We start from the raw sequence: 16,283 nt of genomic DNA, 5'->3' as shown, positions 1-16,283 counted from the left end.
CCTGCATTATGGAACACAAACAGTACCAACCCTATCTCTGAAAAGGCCACACTACAAATATTAAATCAGGCCCTAAACACCAATACACCACCTAGTAGGAAAACAGAACCAGCCAAGCTGCTATAGATCCCCACACAGAAATAATTGTAAAACTACAATTTAATAAATGTTTCAAAACAGCTGATGAACAGAATGATTAAAAACTCATAAAAATTATTAATGTCCAAATATCAATAAAATATTTCAAAACAGACATATCACATAATACCCGATCATTAAATGGCAGTCAAGAAAGAAACTTAAAAAGCCACCTTTACTTACCCTCTCCAGCAACTCTCCTACTCCTTTCCCTTGCAGGCCAATAACACTCACCAGAGGCAGCAAGGGCTGCTGAAGCTCTGTCCTCAAGGTCCTCTTCCTTAGGGCCCACAACCAGTCACTCACACACACACACACACACACACACACACACACACACACCCACCAATTACACCCCACGACCAGTCTATTTCACACACACGAGTAACCTCCCTGACCAGTCTTCCTTCCTCTCACAGACACCACTCCCCTCCCCTCCCTGACCAGTCTTTGTCTCTCACACTTTGCTTAAAGCCTTGATGCTGTGCTCCCCCCTATAATTTTGCAGCGGCAGATTTCCCAGTGCTGTTGCCGCCTTTCGAGCCGCACTAAAGCGGTGTATATTTATTAAAAAAAAAAAAAAATGCCACAGCACTCAGGCCTTTTCTTCTGGCTGCTGGGCTCTCCCCAGGCTCCCGCCGCCTGCCGGGAGCTCCAATGGCCCTATCTGTAACCAGCACAGCTGAGTGCCACTTTTACTCTGATCGTGGCTCTGCTGTGCTCACTGTTGCGTTGGGGGAGGAGGAATCCCCGGAGCAGCCGGCATCTTCGTCCTTACAGCTCATGGCCGTGTTGGGGAAACCCTGCTCTAGCACAGCTCCCTGCCACTTTGGAAGTGGGAAATCCGGATGTGGCTGGCCTCCTCTTTGTGTTTAATTTCAGCAAGGCCTTGCTTCGGCAGGGTCAGGCTTCTTTGCCGCCACTGGCTTGGACATTGCTGCACCTTCCAGCCCCCCACCCCCCGGGCTATGGGATGCCCCTCGTCTTCCTGCCCCACTGGCCAAACAGAGGCTTTCTCCCTTCTTTCTCCTCCCACTGACAGGAACAAGAAGGGAGGCTTCCCATTGGCCTGTGGGGGCAGGAAAAAGGTAAAGGGAAGCACAATTTGGACAGCAGGACACCGTGAGCTGCGACTCAGTGGTTGAGAGTCGCTGCTCTAGGTGATGAGCTGTGTTGGGTTTGCGCCAACTCTCGCTTTGCTTTGAGGCCAAAAACTGCTATTGTAGTTTTGTCGGCTCCCAAAACCTTTTATGACATGGCTATAGTATCCCCCCGCCTGTTCCTTTGCATACTTTAAATAGGATTCAAGGTGGGCTTTCTTGAATAGTGGCTTCGCCCTTGCTATCCTACCATCACGGAGCATGCTTGTGGAGTGCTTGGGATGTTGTCACGTGCATACTTTGACCAGTTGTGGCTGTGGAATCCTGTAGCTCTTTCAAAGTTGCCATTGGCCTCTTGGTTGCCTCCCTGACCCATCTCCTCCTTGCGGGGTCATCCAGTTGGGAGGGATGGGCCTGATCGAGGCAGGTTCCTGGTGGCTGCCATCCACCGTCCCCTCCTTACTAATCATCTTGGCCATGCATCAAGGAATAGTCAATGACGGTGCTGTTCTTGTCTACCCACCTCCAGCTCTGTATGTTTCCACAGCTTTGTTCTGCCGATGGCTCGGTCCACTTTGATATGCACCAACAGGACCAGCTGAATTTATTCCAACATGCAAAGCGGTACAGTGTGATCACGGAGGGGGGCTTGCTCACTTGGTCTGTACTTTTGAAGATGATTGGTTACATCAGTGCTTTTAAGTATTTGGAAGGGGATGGACACTTACCCAGTCAAGCTTTTTGTGTCTTTATTTCTACTTTATTATTTAAGGCATTCTCAAGTCTGTGTTTTTCTTTTTTTCACTTGCCAATTGTGGCCTAAGCTGCATGGAAGAAACATTGGTTTCATGTATTTTAGGGATGGGGCTGTAGCCTTGCGGTAGCTCCTGCCAGGACCCTGCAAGAGCAGTGGGCGGTTCAGCGGGCGCTTACGATTGAGCACCCGCTCTCCTAACGCAGGCCCAGCCACCTCTCCCGGGCCCCTGGTTTTATATTTAAACGGGCTGCTGCGGTAAAAAGGAGGTGCTAGGGCAAACTGTGTCCCCCTCGTGCCTCCTCGGCCGCCGGCGCCCGGGAGCAGTGGCTGTCAGCTGGTTAGGAAGCGAGCACCATGGAGCTAGACCCATCTCCTTCGGTATGAGGCGATATTACGTCAGAGGACCTATCGGAAAGCAGCATTTTCTGCTTTTCTGTAAACGTTTGGGGGCTCCTCAAGAAGGAAGGCCTGCTCTGGAGCAGCCTTTAATTTTTGAGAGGAAACGTGAGCACTGGGTCCCTGTTTTTTTGTGTTTTTCTTGCCTTGGCGGTAATAGCTAATAGACTCCTCCACGTGAATTTACATCCGATTGAGCGCCGTTAGCCACGAGCGTGATTGCCCGCATGTTTGGGACGTGCTGACTCCTGTTTTAGGGCGGGGGATGCGCGTCCCCTTGCGCGTTGAGCCGTGTGCAGGCCCCAGCAGCCTATAGAAGTACAGAAAAAAAACCCCAAACAAACCGTGTTTCCATGCCCGCTTCCCAAGCTTCAAGCTAGCCTCTCTCCCTTAACATTGCCTTGAGGAGGTGGTGGTCTTGGTCCAGCCGGCAGTTGCAAGGACCCAGTTTGTATTTAAATCCACCCAAAGCCTGGCACTGCCACCCAGCCCTGCAGCTCGGCCTCTCTTGCTTTGGAACGAGCAGCTGCCTTGTTAAGATCATTTTTAAAAGCGGGCGACGAAGGCTTGAGCCCTTCCACCTCAGCTCAGCTGCTGCTCTTTCTGCTGCTTTAATGGAGCCATGGCGTTTGCTTCAAGCCTCTTGAGCGGGTTCATTCCTTACCACGGTGTTTCCTTTGGTTTCTCCAATATCTCCTAGTCACGGTTTCTGTGCTTTGCTTGCTGCTTACGGTTAAAAAAAAAAAAAAAAAAGCAAGCCCCTGCAGCCTCAATGAGAGAGTCAATACACAACTCCATGAAGCCCTCCCCAGCCCTACCACCCAGCACAGGCCAGGGACAGATCAGGCCGTGCAGGGCAAGCTTCTCGCATACGCAGGCCCTGGTCCCACTCCAGGACGGGTACCATCCCAGCCAGTGCAGGCTCCACCACGAGCCAGGCCGTGCCAGCTGCCCACCCGCGTGCTGTCCTCGGCCAACGGTGACTGCCGCATGGAGCAGTACCATAAAGCCCCGACCACCCTTTTTCTCCGCAAGGACAACTTTCTGTTTTACCACCATGCTGTCTCCGCTGCGAACGCTGGAGCTGAGCCTGTAGGCATGAGATTCTGCATTTATTACGATGCTCCATTCAGTCGCCTTGCGTGAGAAGGCGGTGGGCGACAGGGCAGCCATCTCCAGGCTGCAAAGGGAGAGACCACTCTGCTTCCCCCTCCCCCACCCCAGGGCCGCTGCTGCCAGGAGGAGAGGTGCCTTTGGCTGGAGATTGGGGGACATGGCCTTAGGCTCTGCTTGGATTTCCCCCTAGATTTATTCTTTTGTAGGACAGAATAAAAATAAGTGGTTGAATAAGGGCTTTTAGGATGGCCCTCGCTGTAGACAGGTCCCCTGCTCTGTATTTCCCTCCTCCCAATCAGGCCCATAGGGTAAGCTGCGCGGGGGAGGCGGCGCTCCGAGGCGAGCGCCCGCTCTCCCAACGCGCGCCCAGGTCTTTAAATGAGGGCCCGCGCTAATAAGGAGGCGCTAGGGACACTAGCGCGTCCCTAGCGCCTCCTTCTTGGCGGAAATCAGCGGGTCTAACAGCCGACGCTTCATTTTACCGGGGTCGGTTGTCGAACCCGCTGACAGCCACGGGTTCGGAAAACAGACGCCGGCAAAATTAAGCGTCCGTTTTCTGGGCCGCGGGCAGATTTTTGGGTTTTTTTTTTAAGAAGATTTTTATTTTTGGGGCCTCCGACTTAATATCGCTATGATATTAAGTCAGAGGGTGCACAGAAAAGCAGTGATGTAATGACGGCAGAAAAAGACCAAACTAGTCCATCTAGTCTGCCCAGCAAGCTTCCCAAGGTAGTAACTGCCGCTCCGTGCAGGTTACCCCCATGTGTCTGTTAAGGGCAGTAACTGCTGCTCCATGCAGTTCTGTACACTTGCCCAGTGCCGTCTGAAATTAACGCCTGCCTTTGGCATTCATTTCTGAGAGTAAAATGTGTGGCTTGGCCGCACATTTTGCTTTCTGTATTGCGGGTGAATACCTAATAGACTCAACAGGCATTTGCATGTGGTGCGGGGGGGTTGGCCGCGCGTTTTCCATGTGCTATTATTTATTTATTTGTTTATTTAGGATTTTTATATACCAACCTTCTTGTAAAAATTACAAATCAGACCGGTTTACAATGAACAAAAACAAAGCAAAAGAGCGTTACATGGAACATTGCAGGAGAACGAATAATTGAATAGGAAACCGGGGCTATTAACTTGCCCAATGTAAACGGAACCAACTCTACATAGTTTAAAACATTGATAAATACATAAATAGTTACATTCTAAAAGGCATTGACTAGACTTAATAATTTGAAGTTAACAAGGATCGACTAGGGTATGGCTTGGGGGAGGTTGGGTGGTAAGGGGTAATAACACTATTATTACCCCTTCCGTTATAAGGGGTAATAATAGTGTGTCAAAAGCGCATGTCCAAACGGGGGCTAACGGTGCGCTCGGCCGAGGGCACCGTTCTTTATTGGCCTGAATAGGCGGGAGGCTTGTGAAGCTGTCTGTCTCCAGCAGGATGTGAGGTAAGAGCTAGCGCGCAAGGACCTGGCCACACATTGCCTCACTCTTGCATGCTGATGCATGAGGGGCTGGGAAGAAACTTGGCAGCATGCAGAACACATTCTGACCTTCCCCTGCCATTGCTACTCTGCAGTAAAGGCGATAAAGGAAAATTACTGCTTTGTAGGCAGCGAGCCTAGGGGGTAAGGGACTGTGGTCCCACCTAAAGGGCTCCTTCTCCCATGCTTTTAAGAGGGGGGAGACTGCTGAGTCACTTACCTTTGCAAACCTCATCGCTGCAATTGGTCTTGAACCTTTCAGGGAGCACAGCGTTACTGGTCTATACAGCCCTAACTTATAATTACACACACCCGCTTCCTTTAATTTCTGCTCCATCCCTGCTAAGGACTCCCTGGGTGGGAGTTGCTGAGGACCTTGCATGCTCGCTGGATGCTATGAGGTTCGGTAATGCCCCGGCGGGCTCTTCCTCTAGTATGGCTCCTCTTGGGAGTACAGGGAGATTGAGAAGTAATTTTAAAAGATCTGCCCCTGCCAAGGTCCTTATGTTACAAACTCCATCAGCGCCCCTACTGTCTCCCATGGACCAGCCTACAAGGATGGGGGTCCTGCCCCTCCATTAATGGTGGTGCACGTGAGTGCAGAGCAAACGTTGTTGCAGCGGTGCAGTGGGTCAAAAGCAGAAGGCCAAGATCAGCCTGCAGGGACGCATCAGCGAGGAGAGCGAGGTACTGCGCTTGTGGACGGAGGGGGGGGATGGACATTTTTCCAGGCCAGATCATAAATAAATATTGGGTTTCCTCTCAGAGGCCGTTTGCTCCTGTAGCTGTTAATTCTCTCTGCCTTTCCCTTTGCTCCTCTCCCTGCCGCCCCCCATCATCTCCTCTCCAACTCAGAAAGCAAGCAGGGCAACCGCAGCAGCGAAACCTGCCCTTTGGCTCGCACGTTCGGGCAACGTCACCTCCCTCCTGCTCCCACACTGCCAGCTCTACCCTGCAGCTTTAATTCTGCCTTGCTGTGTAAAATTGTCCAAGGTGGATCGCAGCATGAGCTGGAAACATAAGCTCATGGCAGGGGGAGATCTAACTGGAGATCGCAAGGGCTGCGTTAAGGATCTGTACGCATGGAAAAAAAATAAAAGTTCCCCCCTCTCTGCCCACGTTATGCTGGTGCAGAATTTTGCCCAGCCCAGACCTCTGATTTGCAAAGGCAACAGGTGCCCTGGAACTTTGCGGAGGGGGAGCTGGTTGTTGCCCGATGTGGGAAATGAATGGCATGTAACACTGCCGACGGGTGCCACATTTTGAAGGCACCAAACCTACCTCTGCCTTCTTTAGGGTCATGTGCCAACACAGCTTCAAAGGGGCACTGCCAGGGCACTCTGCCTGTAGGCGACAAGATCTTAAATCCAGCCCTGCCCCTTAAGCACTTAGCCTGCTTCATTGAGATAAGGTGAGCATTCCTCCGTGCCCGCCTGCTTCCAGAGAGATGCCGCAGCTCCCAAGACGCGGCGACTCGTTCTGCACTCCGAACCGGGCAGAGGCCCTGCCTCCAAACCGCAATGTCGATGGGAAACCCGGTTTGGCAGACTGGAAAAAGAAAATAGCAGGGAAAGGTATTGCTCAGCTCACATTGGACCCACGGGATAAATGCTTGGTGACCTCTGACCCTGCCGGGGTACCATCGGCCAAGAGAGGGCATGGGCCGGTAGCAGGCACTGCTTGTGCTCCATGGGATGGGACGCCAGCAGCGCGATTGGCTGGTGACGAGGGTTATCTGATGTGATGACTGTGGCCTGTGGGTCAGGTGAGTGGCCAGATAAATCAGCCAATCAGAAGGGCAGAATATGATCCATGGATAATACTGTGCAGGGGATGTACCTTACCTTACATCCAGGATAGAGCCCTCAGCTAACCAGGAGAGCTCAGATCAAGCAATCAGAAGGGCAGAATATGATCCATGGATAATACTGTGCAGGGGATGTACCTTACCTTACATCCAGGATAGAGCCCACAGCTAACCAGGAGAACTCAAATAAATCAGCCAATTAGAAGGGCAGAATATGATCCATGGATAATACTGTGCAGGGGATGTACCTTACCTTACATCCAGGATAGAGCCCACAACCAAGCTGTGAGAGCTCAAATCAAGCAATCAGAAGGGCAGAATATGATCCATGCATAATACTGTGCAGGGGATGTACCTTACCTTACATCCAGGATAGAGACCACGGCTAACCAGGAGAGCTCAGATCAAGCAATCAGAAGGGCAGAATATGATCCATGGATAATACTGTGCAGGGGATGTACCTTACCTTACATCCAGGATAGAGACCACGGCTAACCAGGAGAGCTCAGATCAAGCAATCAGAAGGGCAGAATATGATCCATGGATAATACTGTGCAGGGGATGTACCTTACCTTACATCCAGGATAGAGACCACGGCTAACCAGGAGAGCTCAAATCAACCAATCAGAAGGGCAGAATATGATCCATGGATAATACTGTGCAGGGGATGTATCTTACCTTACATCCAGGATAGAGCCCACAACCAAGCTGTGAGAGCTCAGATCAAGCAATCGGAAGGGCAGAACATGATCCATGGATAATACTGTGCAGGGGATGTACCTTACCTTACATCCAGGATAGAGCCCACAGCTAACCAGGAGAGCTCAAATAAATCAGCCAATTAGAAGGGCAGAATATGATCCATGGATAATACCATGCAGGGGATGTACCATACATAGCCTGCGCAGTGTTATCCTTTGATCATATTCCGTGTTTCTTATTGTCTGATTAATCTGACCATTAGCTGTTGGCTGTATCCTGGGTGTACGGTTATGAATGCATCATATTCTGCATTTCCGATTGGCAGATTTATCTGACCTCTCCTGATTAGCTGTGGGCTCTGTCTAGGATGTAAGGTAAGGAACACGCCCTGCAGTGTTATCAATGGATTGTATTCTGCCATTCAGGGAGGCTGATGTATCTGATCTCTCTCAGACTGGCCTTTGGGCTCTATCATAGATATAAGGTAAGCAACAGTGCAGGGGATGTATCTTACCTTACAGCTAATTGTCAGATTAATCTGCCAATCGGAATTGTATAATATGGTCCAGTGATAACAATAAAATGGGATGTACTTAATCTTACTTTTGATTCATCTGCCTGCTCTCACTGACTGGGTGTAGGCTCTATCCTGGATGCCCAATAAGAGCACACTTTATTGATGGATCAAATTCTGTGCTGATTGGCTGATTTATCTGACTGCTCACTGAATGGCCAGGGTTGCATGCCACATGGAAAGATGGGCAAGATCCCTAGCAGGCTGGTAGGGGTGAGGTGGGGGCAGAGGAGAGCTTTGAGCAGGGTGTGCAATTGGACAGCTCCAAGGACCTGTCTGGGGAGAAGCTAGCAACTCTTCATGCTATGACCCCCCCCCCCCACTGATGGTTTTCGGTAGAACGCCACCCTTTGCACCCCCTGTTGGCGGGGGGGGGGGCAAGCAATCCCTTGATACAGACCATGGTTGGGGTGGAAATGCGATTAGGCCGGTGGGAGATGGAGCAGCGGCGTCCTGGCAGTGCTTTCCTGCATCGTTCCCTCCCTCCTGAGACTGGTACACCCCAGAGCCCCTCCCTCCCCTCTTGCTTGGTGTTGTGTAGGTGAGAGAAGAGAGGAGAAACCAGGGGGATATTGACTTAGCCTCTGCCTTGGTCTGGAATCATTCTCCAGCTTTTTGGTGTAGTTCTTCAGTGGTTCCAGCGCTTGGTGCATGAAGCCTGTGGGTCCACAAAAGCAGAGCGGGGGGGGGGAGAAGGAGCAAGTCCACGAGGATCCTCTCCACCTTGGTCCCCCTTCCATCTCCACCATCAGCCCATGACAATAGGTGAGAAAATGGCTCCAGTTGGGTTCCCACTTTAGGATCTCGCCCCTCAGTGTGGTTGGGGGAGGGTGGGGGTGGCAGTGTCACCCTTCTCCCCCCCCCCCCTCTCCCCGTAAGGTGGCCACCTCACCTCTAATCAGAACTACAAGTCCCTGCATGCAATGGGGGGGGGGGGGGAATTAGACCTGAGTTAGCCTCTCTGGGGTTGGCCCAGTTGAAGTGGTCATTCGCCCCTGCCCCTCCCCCAAGCAGCATTTAATAGCCCCTTGAGGACAGGTGGCGTCACCAGCAGGATGGGCCTGCTCAGTCCCAACCATAAAATCGGGGGCAGGACCCCAGCTGCAGAGCTAATCCTAATCTAAATTTGTCACAACCTTTCCACAAGGAGGAAGGCTGCAGGAACCGATGTGCTGAGGTACTGGGGGCAAACCCAGTTAAGCTTCTGCGTCGGCTTACTGGTCCAATGCTTGCGTATGGTCTGGTCCAGTGCAGCGAAGAGACTGCTCCTGCTCTGTGTGCTCTTGCTCTGCAGGGGAATAAAACACACGCCCTTAACCAACGCATCCAGAGCTTCATCTGCCGCTGCCACACTGCGGTAACTGAGAGAAAGGGAACATGGCTTTTGGGTGGGGGTGGGCGTGCAGGGGGCCAATCACAGAGAACGGGGCACTGCACACAGTCAAATTCTAAATCCTGTTTGGAAACCTCTCATCGATTCGGACTGAAGTGAATAATCAGAATTGTAGCTGATTGGGTCCTTAGTTATCCTGGTAAGAGGTCACTGAAGGTAGATGGGGAGAGCGTGGCCAAGGAGGGCCACGGCAGGTGTCCTTCCCTCTCTCCTGCCGTGTCTCGCCCAGGAACTTGATTTTATGGCTCTTTTTGACGAGCGCGGGGGGGGGGGGGGGGGGGGTTCCAGGAAGAAGCCGTGCAGCTTCGGACCACCTCTATGTTGTCCTGACCAGGCCGAGCCAGGTCCAGCAGGATCCGGGCATTGTAGTCGGCTGGGCCAGCAGCCCGCCCCGCACCCAGGCAGCCACACCAGCAGCACAACCGGCAGCCTCTCTCTCTTCCAGTTCTCATATCCAACCCCCTCGCCCTCCCAGCCACTTGTTTGCCTTTGTGGTTCTCTTCCTCTGTCTCTCTTCACTCCCTTGTTTCTTGTCTCTCTCTCTCTCTCTGGTCCCTCCTCCCTTCTTTACACCAGGTGTATTATGGCATAAGAGATACAGGTCACACCCACCCCAGGATCTTCTCTGACTTCCCAAGAGAGAAGGATTAAATAAAAGCTTTGCATGAGCCACAAACCCATTAAAAGCTCTCCGGGCCGTATGCAGTGTCATAATTTTGGCATCTCAGGATGTGGCTGTGTCTTCCCTGCGGTCTCTCTTCAGCTGTTTGTGCCACATTCTTACGCCGGCGTTTCGAGGTGCTGCAGGTTCCTGTCCTGAGGTCTCACCTCAGCTTTCCTTGCTGTATGAATTGGGAGTCTCAGGGGGATGCTTTTGCAGGTTTCTTTGGGCAGCGCAATAACGTTGGCCTCCAGAGTAGCAGAAGGAGTTAAATGGTGGGGGCTTCCATGTCCTTCTGTGATGTCATGGAAGCATCGATGTAATTGTGCTGACGTCACAGAGGCTGCCTTCTGACGCCAGACAGAGCAGGAAGTTTGCATCTGAGAATGGTCTCTTCAATGGCTCTGAGCCTCTGGGTCCTTGCCCTCCTCGTCCTGTCCAGCCCGGGGGCTCCCAGTGAGCTCAATGTGACAGGCCTCTTCGGCTGCGACCGGAAGTTTGTCAGGGTCCTTGATCAACTGCTGGGCGAGATGGTGCCCCCCAGTGCACCGGGCCGAGAGGCGCTCCTTGCTTCTCAGCTCGAGAGCTTGCTGGATCTCTATGCCATTTCCTTTAAGAAGAAGTACCAGCGAATCCTGGGTAAGGAAAGCCTGCCCGGTGGGGAAGGGAAGGGAAAAGTGTACCAGCCAGGCCTAGAACCCTCTACTGATCAGCCAAGCTGAGTGAGTACCTCCTACTGGCCATGCAGCAGTTACTTCCCTCAGCTGCAGTTCATATTTCTCACCACTGGAGGGGGTGGGTGGCTCATAGCTACATTGCTAAGGAAGCAAGGGTTTGTCCTGGGCCTTGTCAGTCTACCTTTCAAAATGGCTGTCTCACTTTGACCCGAAGCTATGCTTCTGGTCTCACCAACTGCCTTGGAGTTGGTAGTTTTGTGTTTTTTTAATTGTTTAACTTCACAAATTATTATTATTATTGTCATTTTTTTTAAAACTTTCTACTAGTCACTTAGACTGAAGAACTTCTAGAATTAAGGTTCAGGTTACCGCCTCAAGCTAGGTCAACCCAAAGGGGCCCACTCAAAAGCTGTGGCCCATTGACTGAAGCCTACCCAGAAAGCCACATATGGTGTGCACGATGGCATGGAAAGATAAGGATGTGGTCGCTCCATTGGTGAGGATCAGCCATTGGCTAATGGTGTCAACTCGAGAAAGAACATGCCTAGGTTCGCTCTGCGATATCTGATTATTTATTACTGCACAGATTAATAATAACAATTTGTATAGTGCTACCAGGTGTACACAGAGACTCATAAGAGACATTCTCTGCTCATTGGAGTTCAGAGTTTAGTCAAGACGGACAAACAAGACAATCAGAGGAAAAAAAACAAAACAAATAAAAGGCTTTGAATTAAAACAGTGAGGCCATAATTGGGAAAAATGAATCAGGAGGGTTAAAGGCTGGATTAACTGAATGAGGAGCAACTTTAGATGCCAGGTTAAGGCCTCTTAAGAGTCTGTCTAAGAAAAGCAGGCAGTGGGGTGGGTGGGTGATGGGTAGGATAGGTGGGGAATTATTTTGCACAATAAGCAAAAAGAATAGACTATAAGCAGATACTTGGAGTCTACAATAAAAAGCTGTAAACTCCAGCCTTAGATGTGAGAGCTGAGACTATGGGGAGCAGCTTATACTCTCATAATCTAGAGAAATTATTTTACATATGAAGTTTTGGCACTAGGGAGGCATGTTTACGTTCAGAAAGGGAACAGCAAACAGCATTAATATGTCAGTTTCCATGTGCTGCTCTTAATTTGCAAGGGAAAGGTAGGTCTTCACCAAATAAATAACCCGCATCCAAGTCTTCCTGGAGTCTTGAGTTCTAGGATTACAAACCAGCTCCTTGTTGTAAGGGGCAGGCTGAGCCATGAGGTCTTTGAAAAGTGGAAACATTATCACTATCTTGTGTTTCAAAATGTAGATGTCAGGAGCGTTATGGCTCTGAAGTCTCAGCTGACCTCCAAGCTGCAAGATATGAAGAAGGAAATCTGGAAAGGTAAGGAAGTGGGGAGAGAAAGGGGTGAGGAGAGAGAGAGAGAGATAAAAAAGGAGGGAAGAAAAGGATAGGGAAATTGTAAGAAAGTGGGAGGGATGAAGTAGGCACGGTATACAGTGAAATGAGAGATGGGCAGGGAGAGAGTCTGTGAGGACGACAAACTTTCTGTGGGAGGGGGGGAATGGAACGCCTCTCGTTTGTTCCCAGGTCCTATGGCACCTCAGCGGCAGATTAAAGAACCTCTTTCCATTCTTCATCTCAATAATTTCCTCAGATTTGGAGTCCATATGCTTCTCTGCAACTGTGCGCTATAAATCTTTCTCCCCTAGTTCTGTGCATGAATCAAAGTGTCAAAATACTTAAAATCTCTAATTGTCACAGATAGTGTAATCATGGGCAGGGTAAGATACCCTGTTTAAGGTGTGCCTGGTTTAATTAATAAAATATGTTTCTCTTCCCCTTTTGGTGTAACTCTCTCTCTTTTTTTCAGGTGTTAATATTTTCCAGATGCACATGATCAATATCAGAAATTCCATGAAGGAGCTTATGAAAAGCTCCATAGAGAAATTTATCAATTTGGGTAATGGAAATTGAATTTCAAATTCTTGGGGATATTCTTTGAGTCTAAAAGCAGGGGGCCCAAATATTGTCTCTCAGCCCTTCCTCTCACAGTGGGGCAGGAGGAAGGGCTGAGGGAGGAAAAGGGTGAAGGGAAAGAAATTGGAATAGCAGGGGGTGCTGCAGGGCAGGATTGAGGTGCATTGGCAGAGCTGTGTGTGTGAGGGTCTCAGTACTGGAATAGCAGGAGATGCTGCAGGGCAGGATTGAGGTGCATTGGCAGAGCTGTGTGTGAGGGTCTCAGTACTGGAATAGCAGGAGGTGCTGCAGGGCAGGAGGGAGGTGCATTGGCAGAGCTGTGTGTGAGGGTCTCAGTACTGGAATAGCAGGGGGTGCTGCAGAGCAGGAGTGAGGTGCAGTGGCAGAGCTGTGTGTGAGGGTCTCAGCACTGGAATAGCAGGGGGTGCTGCAGGGCAGGAGTGAGGCGCATTGGCAGAGCTGTGTGTGAGGGTCTCAGTACTGGAATAGCAGGGGGTGCTGCAGAGCAGGAGTGAGGCGCATTGGCAGAGCTGTGTGTGAGGGTCTCAGTACTGGAATAGCAGGGGGTGCTGCAGAGCAGGAGTGAGGTGCAGTGGCAGAGCTGTGTGTGAGGGTCTCAGCACTGGAATAGCAGGAGGTGCTGCAGGGCAGGAGTGAGGCGCATTGGCAGAGCTGTGTGTGAGGGTCTCAGTACTGGAATAGCAGGGGGTGCTGCAGAGCAGGAGTGAGGCGCATTGGCAGAGCTGTGTGTGAGGGTCTCAGTACTGGAATAGCAGGGGGTGCTGCAGAACAGGAGTGAGGTGCATTGGCAGAGCTGTGTGTGAGGGTCTCAGTACTGGAATAGCAGGGGGTGCTGCAGAGCAGGAGTGAGGTGCATTGGCAGAGCTGTGTGTGAGGGTCTCAGTACTGGAATAGCAGGAGGTGCTGCAGGGCAGGAGGGAGGTGCATTGGCAGAGCTGTGTGTGAGGGTCTCAGTACTGGAATAGCAGGGGGTGCTGCAGGGCAGGAGTGAGGTGCATTGGCAGTGCTGTGTGCGAGGGTCTCAGTACTGGAATAGCAGGGGGTGCTGCAGGGTAGGAGTGAGGTGCATTGGCAGAGCTGTGTGTGTGAGGGTCTCAGTACTGGAATAGCAGGGGGTGCTGCAGGGCAGGAGTGAGGTGCATTGGCAGAGCTGTGTGTGAGGGTCTCAGTGCTGGAATAGCAGGAGGTGCTGCAGGGCAGGAGCGAGGTGCATTGGCAGAGCTGTATGTGAGGGTCTCAGTACTGGAATAGCAGGAGGTGCTGCAGGGCAGGAGTGAGGTGCACTGGCAGAGCTGTGTGTGAGGGTCTCAGTACTGGAATAGCAGGGGGTGCTGCAGGGCAGGAGTGAGGTGCATTGGCAGAGCTGTGTGTGAGGGTCTCAGTACTGGAATAGCAGGAGGTGCTGAAGGGCAGGAGTGAGGTGCACTGGCAGAGCTGTGGGCAGCATCTCAGTTTAACTCTTGTTAATACCTCCCTTTCTTCGTGAATTAACAGAGAATCCATACTAGCCGTTGTTTGTTTTCTTTGCAGCCTGCTCAGAGGACTGCAGTGAGTAGAAATCTCTTTACCCCTTTTTTGCTTTAAACACATGCTGCACTGTTTTAAGAGATTCCCTCTTTTCTCCCCCTGTGCCAGTAGTGCCCCCCCCCTCCCCCATCAGCTCTCTAACTTGACTCGGTGGAGCTCCACCCTAACCCCTGGGTTATCTCTCGCTCTCTCTTCCCCCTACAGCTGTAATTGAGGGTCCAGTCTTGGACTGCTGGTCTTGTCTGCGGGTGCGAGCTCAATGTTTCGATGGAGCAGTGTGCGGAGGTAAATTCCGTCTGCCTTCTTCGATCTGTGGGAGGGAGGGGCAGGGGGGCAGAGGGTGGTTTGACAGGGTAGGAGAAACTAGGAGGTGTGAGGTGGAGAGCAGAATATCTAACTGCTTCTTGGTCTTTCCCTGTCATAATTTTACACATCCTACACCATTAGGGGAGTCATCCCCCCGCCCCTCCCCCCCCCAATGGCTCCCCGTTAACTGGAAAAGCCGAGCCTGGCTTTATTCACAATGCATTTTGCACAAGGACTACAAGCCCCAGCATGCCCTGGGGGGGTTAAAGCTGGGGCTGGATCTGCCTGGCTTGCAAACACAGGAGCCAGTGCACGATCCCTGCACCTGCATGGGTAGGTTGGGGTGAGGGGGGAAGAAGGGAGCCTGCCAGCTGCCAGAATCCATTTCGCCGGCTCCTCCTCCTCCTCAAGGCCAATATCTGAGAGATCTTTAAGAAGGAGACATTAAGGATGAAGGGGCAAGCCGGCCGCCTTGGGATTACCGGGGGGGGGTGGATTCTGGGTCAACAGGGATGAGTGGAACCAGGCTTTGTTTCACCTTCCCATCGCGGGCTGAGCACTAGGGAATTCGACGCATGCAATGGTAGGCGGGGGGGGGAAAGCCTAGGCCTCGCTTAGCCTGCCCCCCTTCTCTCCCTTGGCAGAGTCAGATGCCCTGGAAGCAGAGAAGAAAGAAGTTCACCTCTACCTGTTCTTCGTCTGTGAAGCGGTAGCCCTGGCATCAGCCCTGCTCCTGTGAGTGCCAGCCCTTGGCCTTTTTTTTTTTTTCCCTTTCATTGACTTTGGTGGAAAAGTTTCGGGGCTTTTTTTTTTCAAAACGTCGTCACTAGCTGTCCTCGCGCCCAACTTGGCGCCTGCGCGCTTCCTGGCGCTCGCACGGACCGGGCGGCAGCCTCCACCCCCGGCTCCGTTTTCAAGCACGGGGCCCTCGCTGGCTCCTGCGCTGCCAGGACTGGCGGACCCGGGTTCCATTCCCCTGTTCCTTAGGTGCCAGGAGCTGGCAGTGACGCTGAGAGAGGACTGGGCTCTGCCCCAGCAGGCTGAGCCCCGGGCACCGTGTCCGTCCCGGAGACCCAGGCACAGGACTTGCCGGAGAAGACCCCCCCCCCCCCCCCCCTAATCCTCCTGCAAGAGAACAACGTCTGCTTTTGAAAGCCCCCGTTTCCCGGCCACCCTGGCACTGAAACCTTTCTTCCCTCTGCCCCTTGGGGGAGGGGGAGCTGTCTTTATTTCTTTCAGATATTACTTCTGCGTCCTGCACAGGAGGAGAATGCTGGAGACGCTGGGGCACAGTCAGTGAGGGACGGGCAGGGCGCCTCGGAGATGGAACTGGTCCCTCCCGCCGTGGAGCAGAAATGTGAAATGACTCGGAATTAAACCATTGTTGGTCACGGTTGGGGGCTGCCATCTGATTCCTGAAGCCTGAGACAGCTTGATTGAGAGAAGGGGGGGGGGGGGGAGTCGGTGGCCAACAGGGCGGTGCTGGCTTCCAGCCGGGTCACCCGGCCGGAACCTTTCGGACCTCGGTCCCTTCTCCCCATTGGGGAGGAGGGAAGGTGGAGGCTGCCACGAGATACGAGCCCGGCACCTTGAGTCTGGGGGCGGGGGCTGTATTTGAGAAAACGGGGGGGGGGGGGGGGGCTCT

The 16,283-nt window shown here is 52.1% G+C and overlaps 1 protein-coding gene across 2 annotated transcripts; it reads left to right on the top strand.

Annotated features, from left to right (window-relative positions):
- Window positions 1–10,513: 10,513 nt before the first annotated feature.
- On the top strand, window positions 10,514–16,026 carry IZUMO3 (IZUMO family member 3). 2 transcript variants are annotated; one of them, XM_029585318.1, is made up of 7 exons: window positions 10,514–10,773; window positions 12,113–12,187; window positions 12,678–12,767; window positions 14,336–14,353; window positions 14,537–14,617; window positions 15,283–15,373; window positions 15,878–16,026. In XM_029585318.1, the coding sequence occupies exons 1-7, from the start codon at window positions 10,521–10,523 to the stop codon at window positions 15,936–15,938; spliced, it is 669 nt and encodes a 222-aa protein (XP_029441178.1). In that variant the 5' UTR covers window positions 10,514–10,520; the 3' UTR covers window positions 15,939–16,026. The 2 variants fall into 2 exon arrangements, with proteins under 2 accessions (XP_029441178.1, XP_029441179.1); XM_029585319.1 differs by lacking the exon at window positions 14,336–14,353.
- The last annotated feature ends 257 nt before the right edge of the window (window positions 16,027–16,283 follow it).

Source organism: Rhinatrema bivittatum, chromosome 19 (assembly GCF_901001135.1).
Source record: "Rhinatrema bivittatum chromosome 19, aRhiBiv1.1, whole genome shotgun sequence".
NCBI classification, from domain to species: domain Eukaryota; kingdom Metazoa; phylum Chordata; class Amphibia; order Gymnophiona; family Rhinatrematidae; genus Rhinatrema; species Rhinatrema bivittatum.
This window is presented reverse-complemented; position numbering and strand designations above follow the sequence as displayed.

Excerpts from the sequence above, each read along its gene's own strand:
- IZUMO3 (XM_029585318.1), top strand. The coding sequence starts at position 10,521 with ATGGTCTCTTCAATGGCTCTGAGCCTCTGGGTCCTTGCCCTCCTCGTC. Across the intron at positions 10,774-12,112 it reads GAAGTACCAGCGAATCCTGG|ATGTCAGGAGCGTTATGGCT; the intron begins GTAAGGAAAGCC and ends TTCAAAATGTAG. Across the intron at positions 14,618-15,282 it reads CGATGGAGCAGTGTGCGGAG|AGTCAGATGCCCTGGAAGCA; the intron begins GTAAATTCCGTC and ends CTCCCTTGGCAG.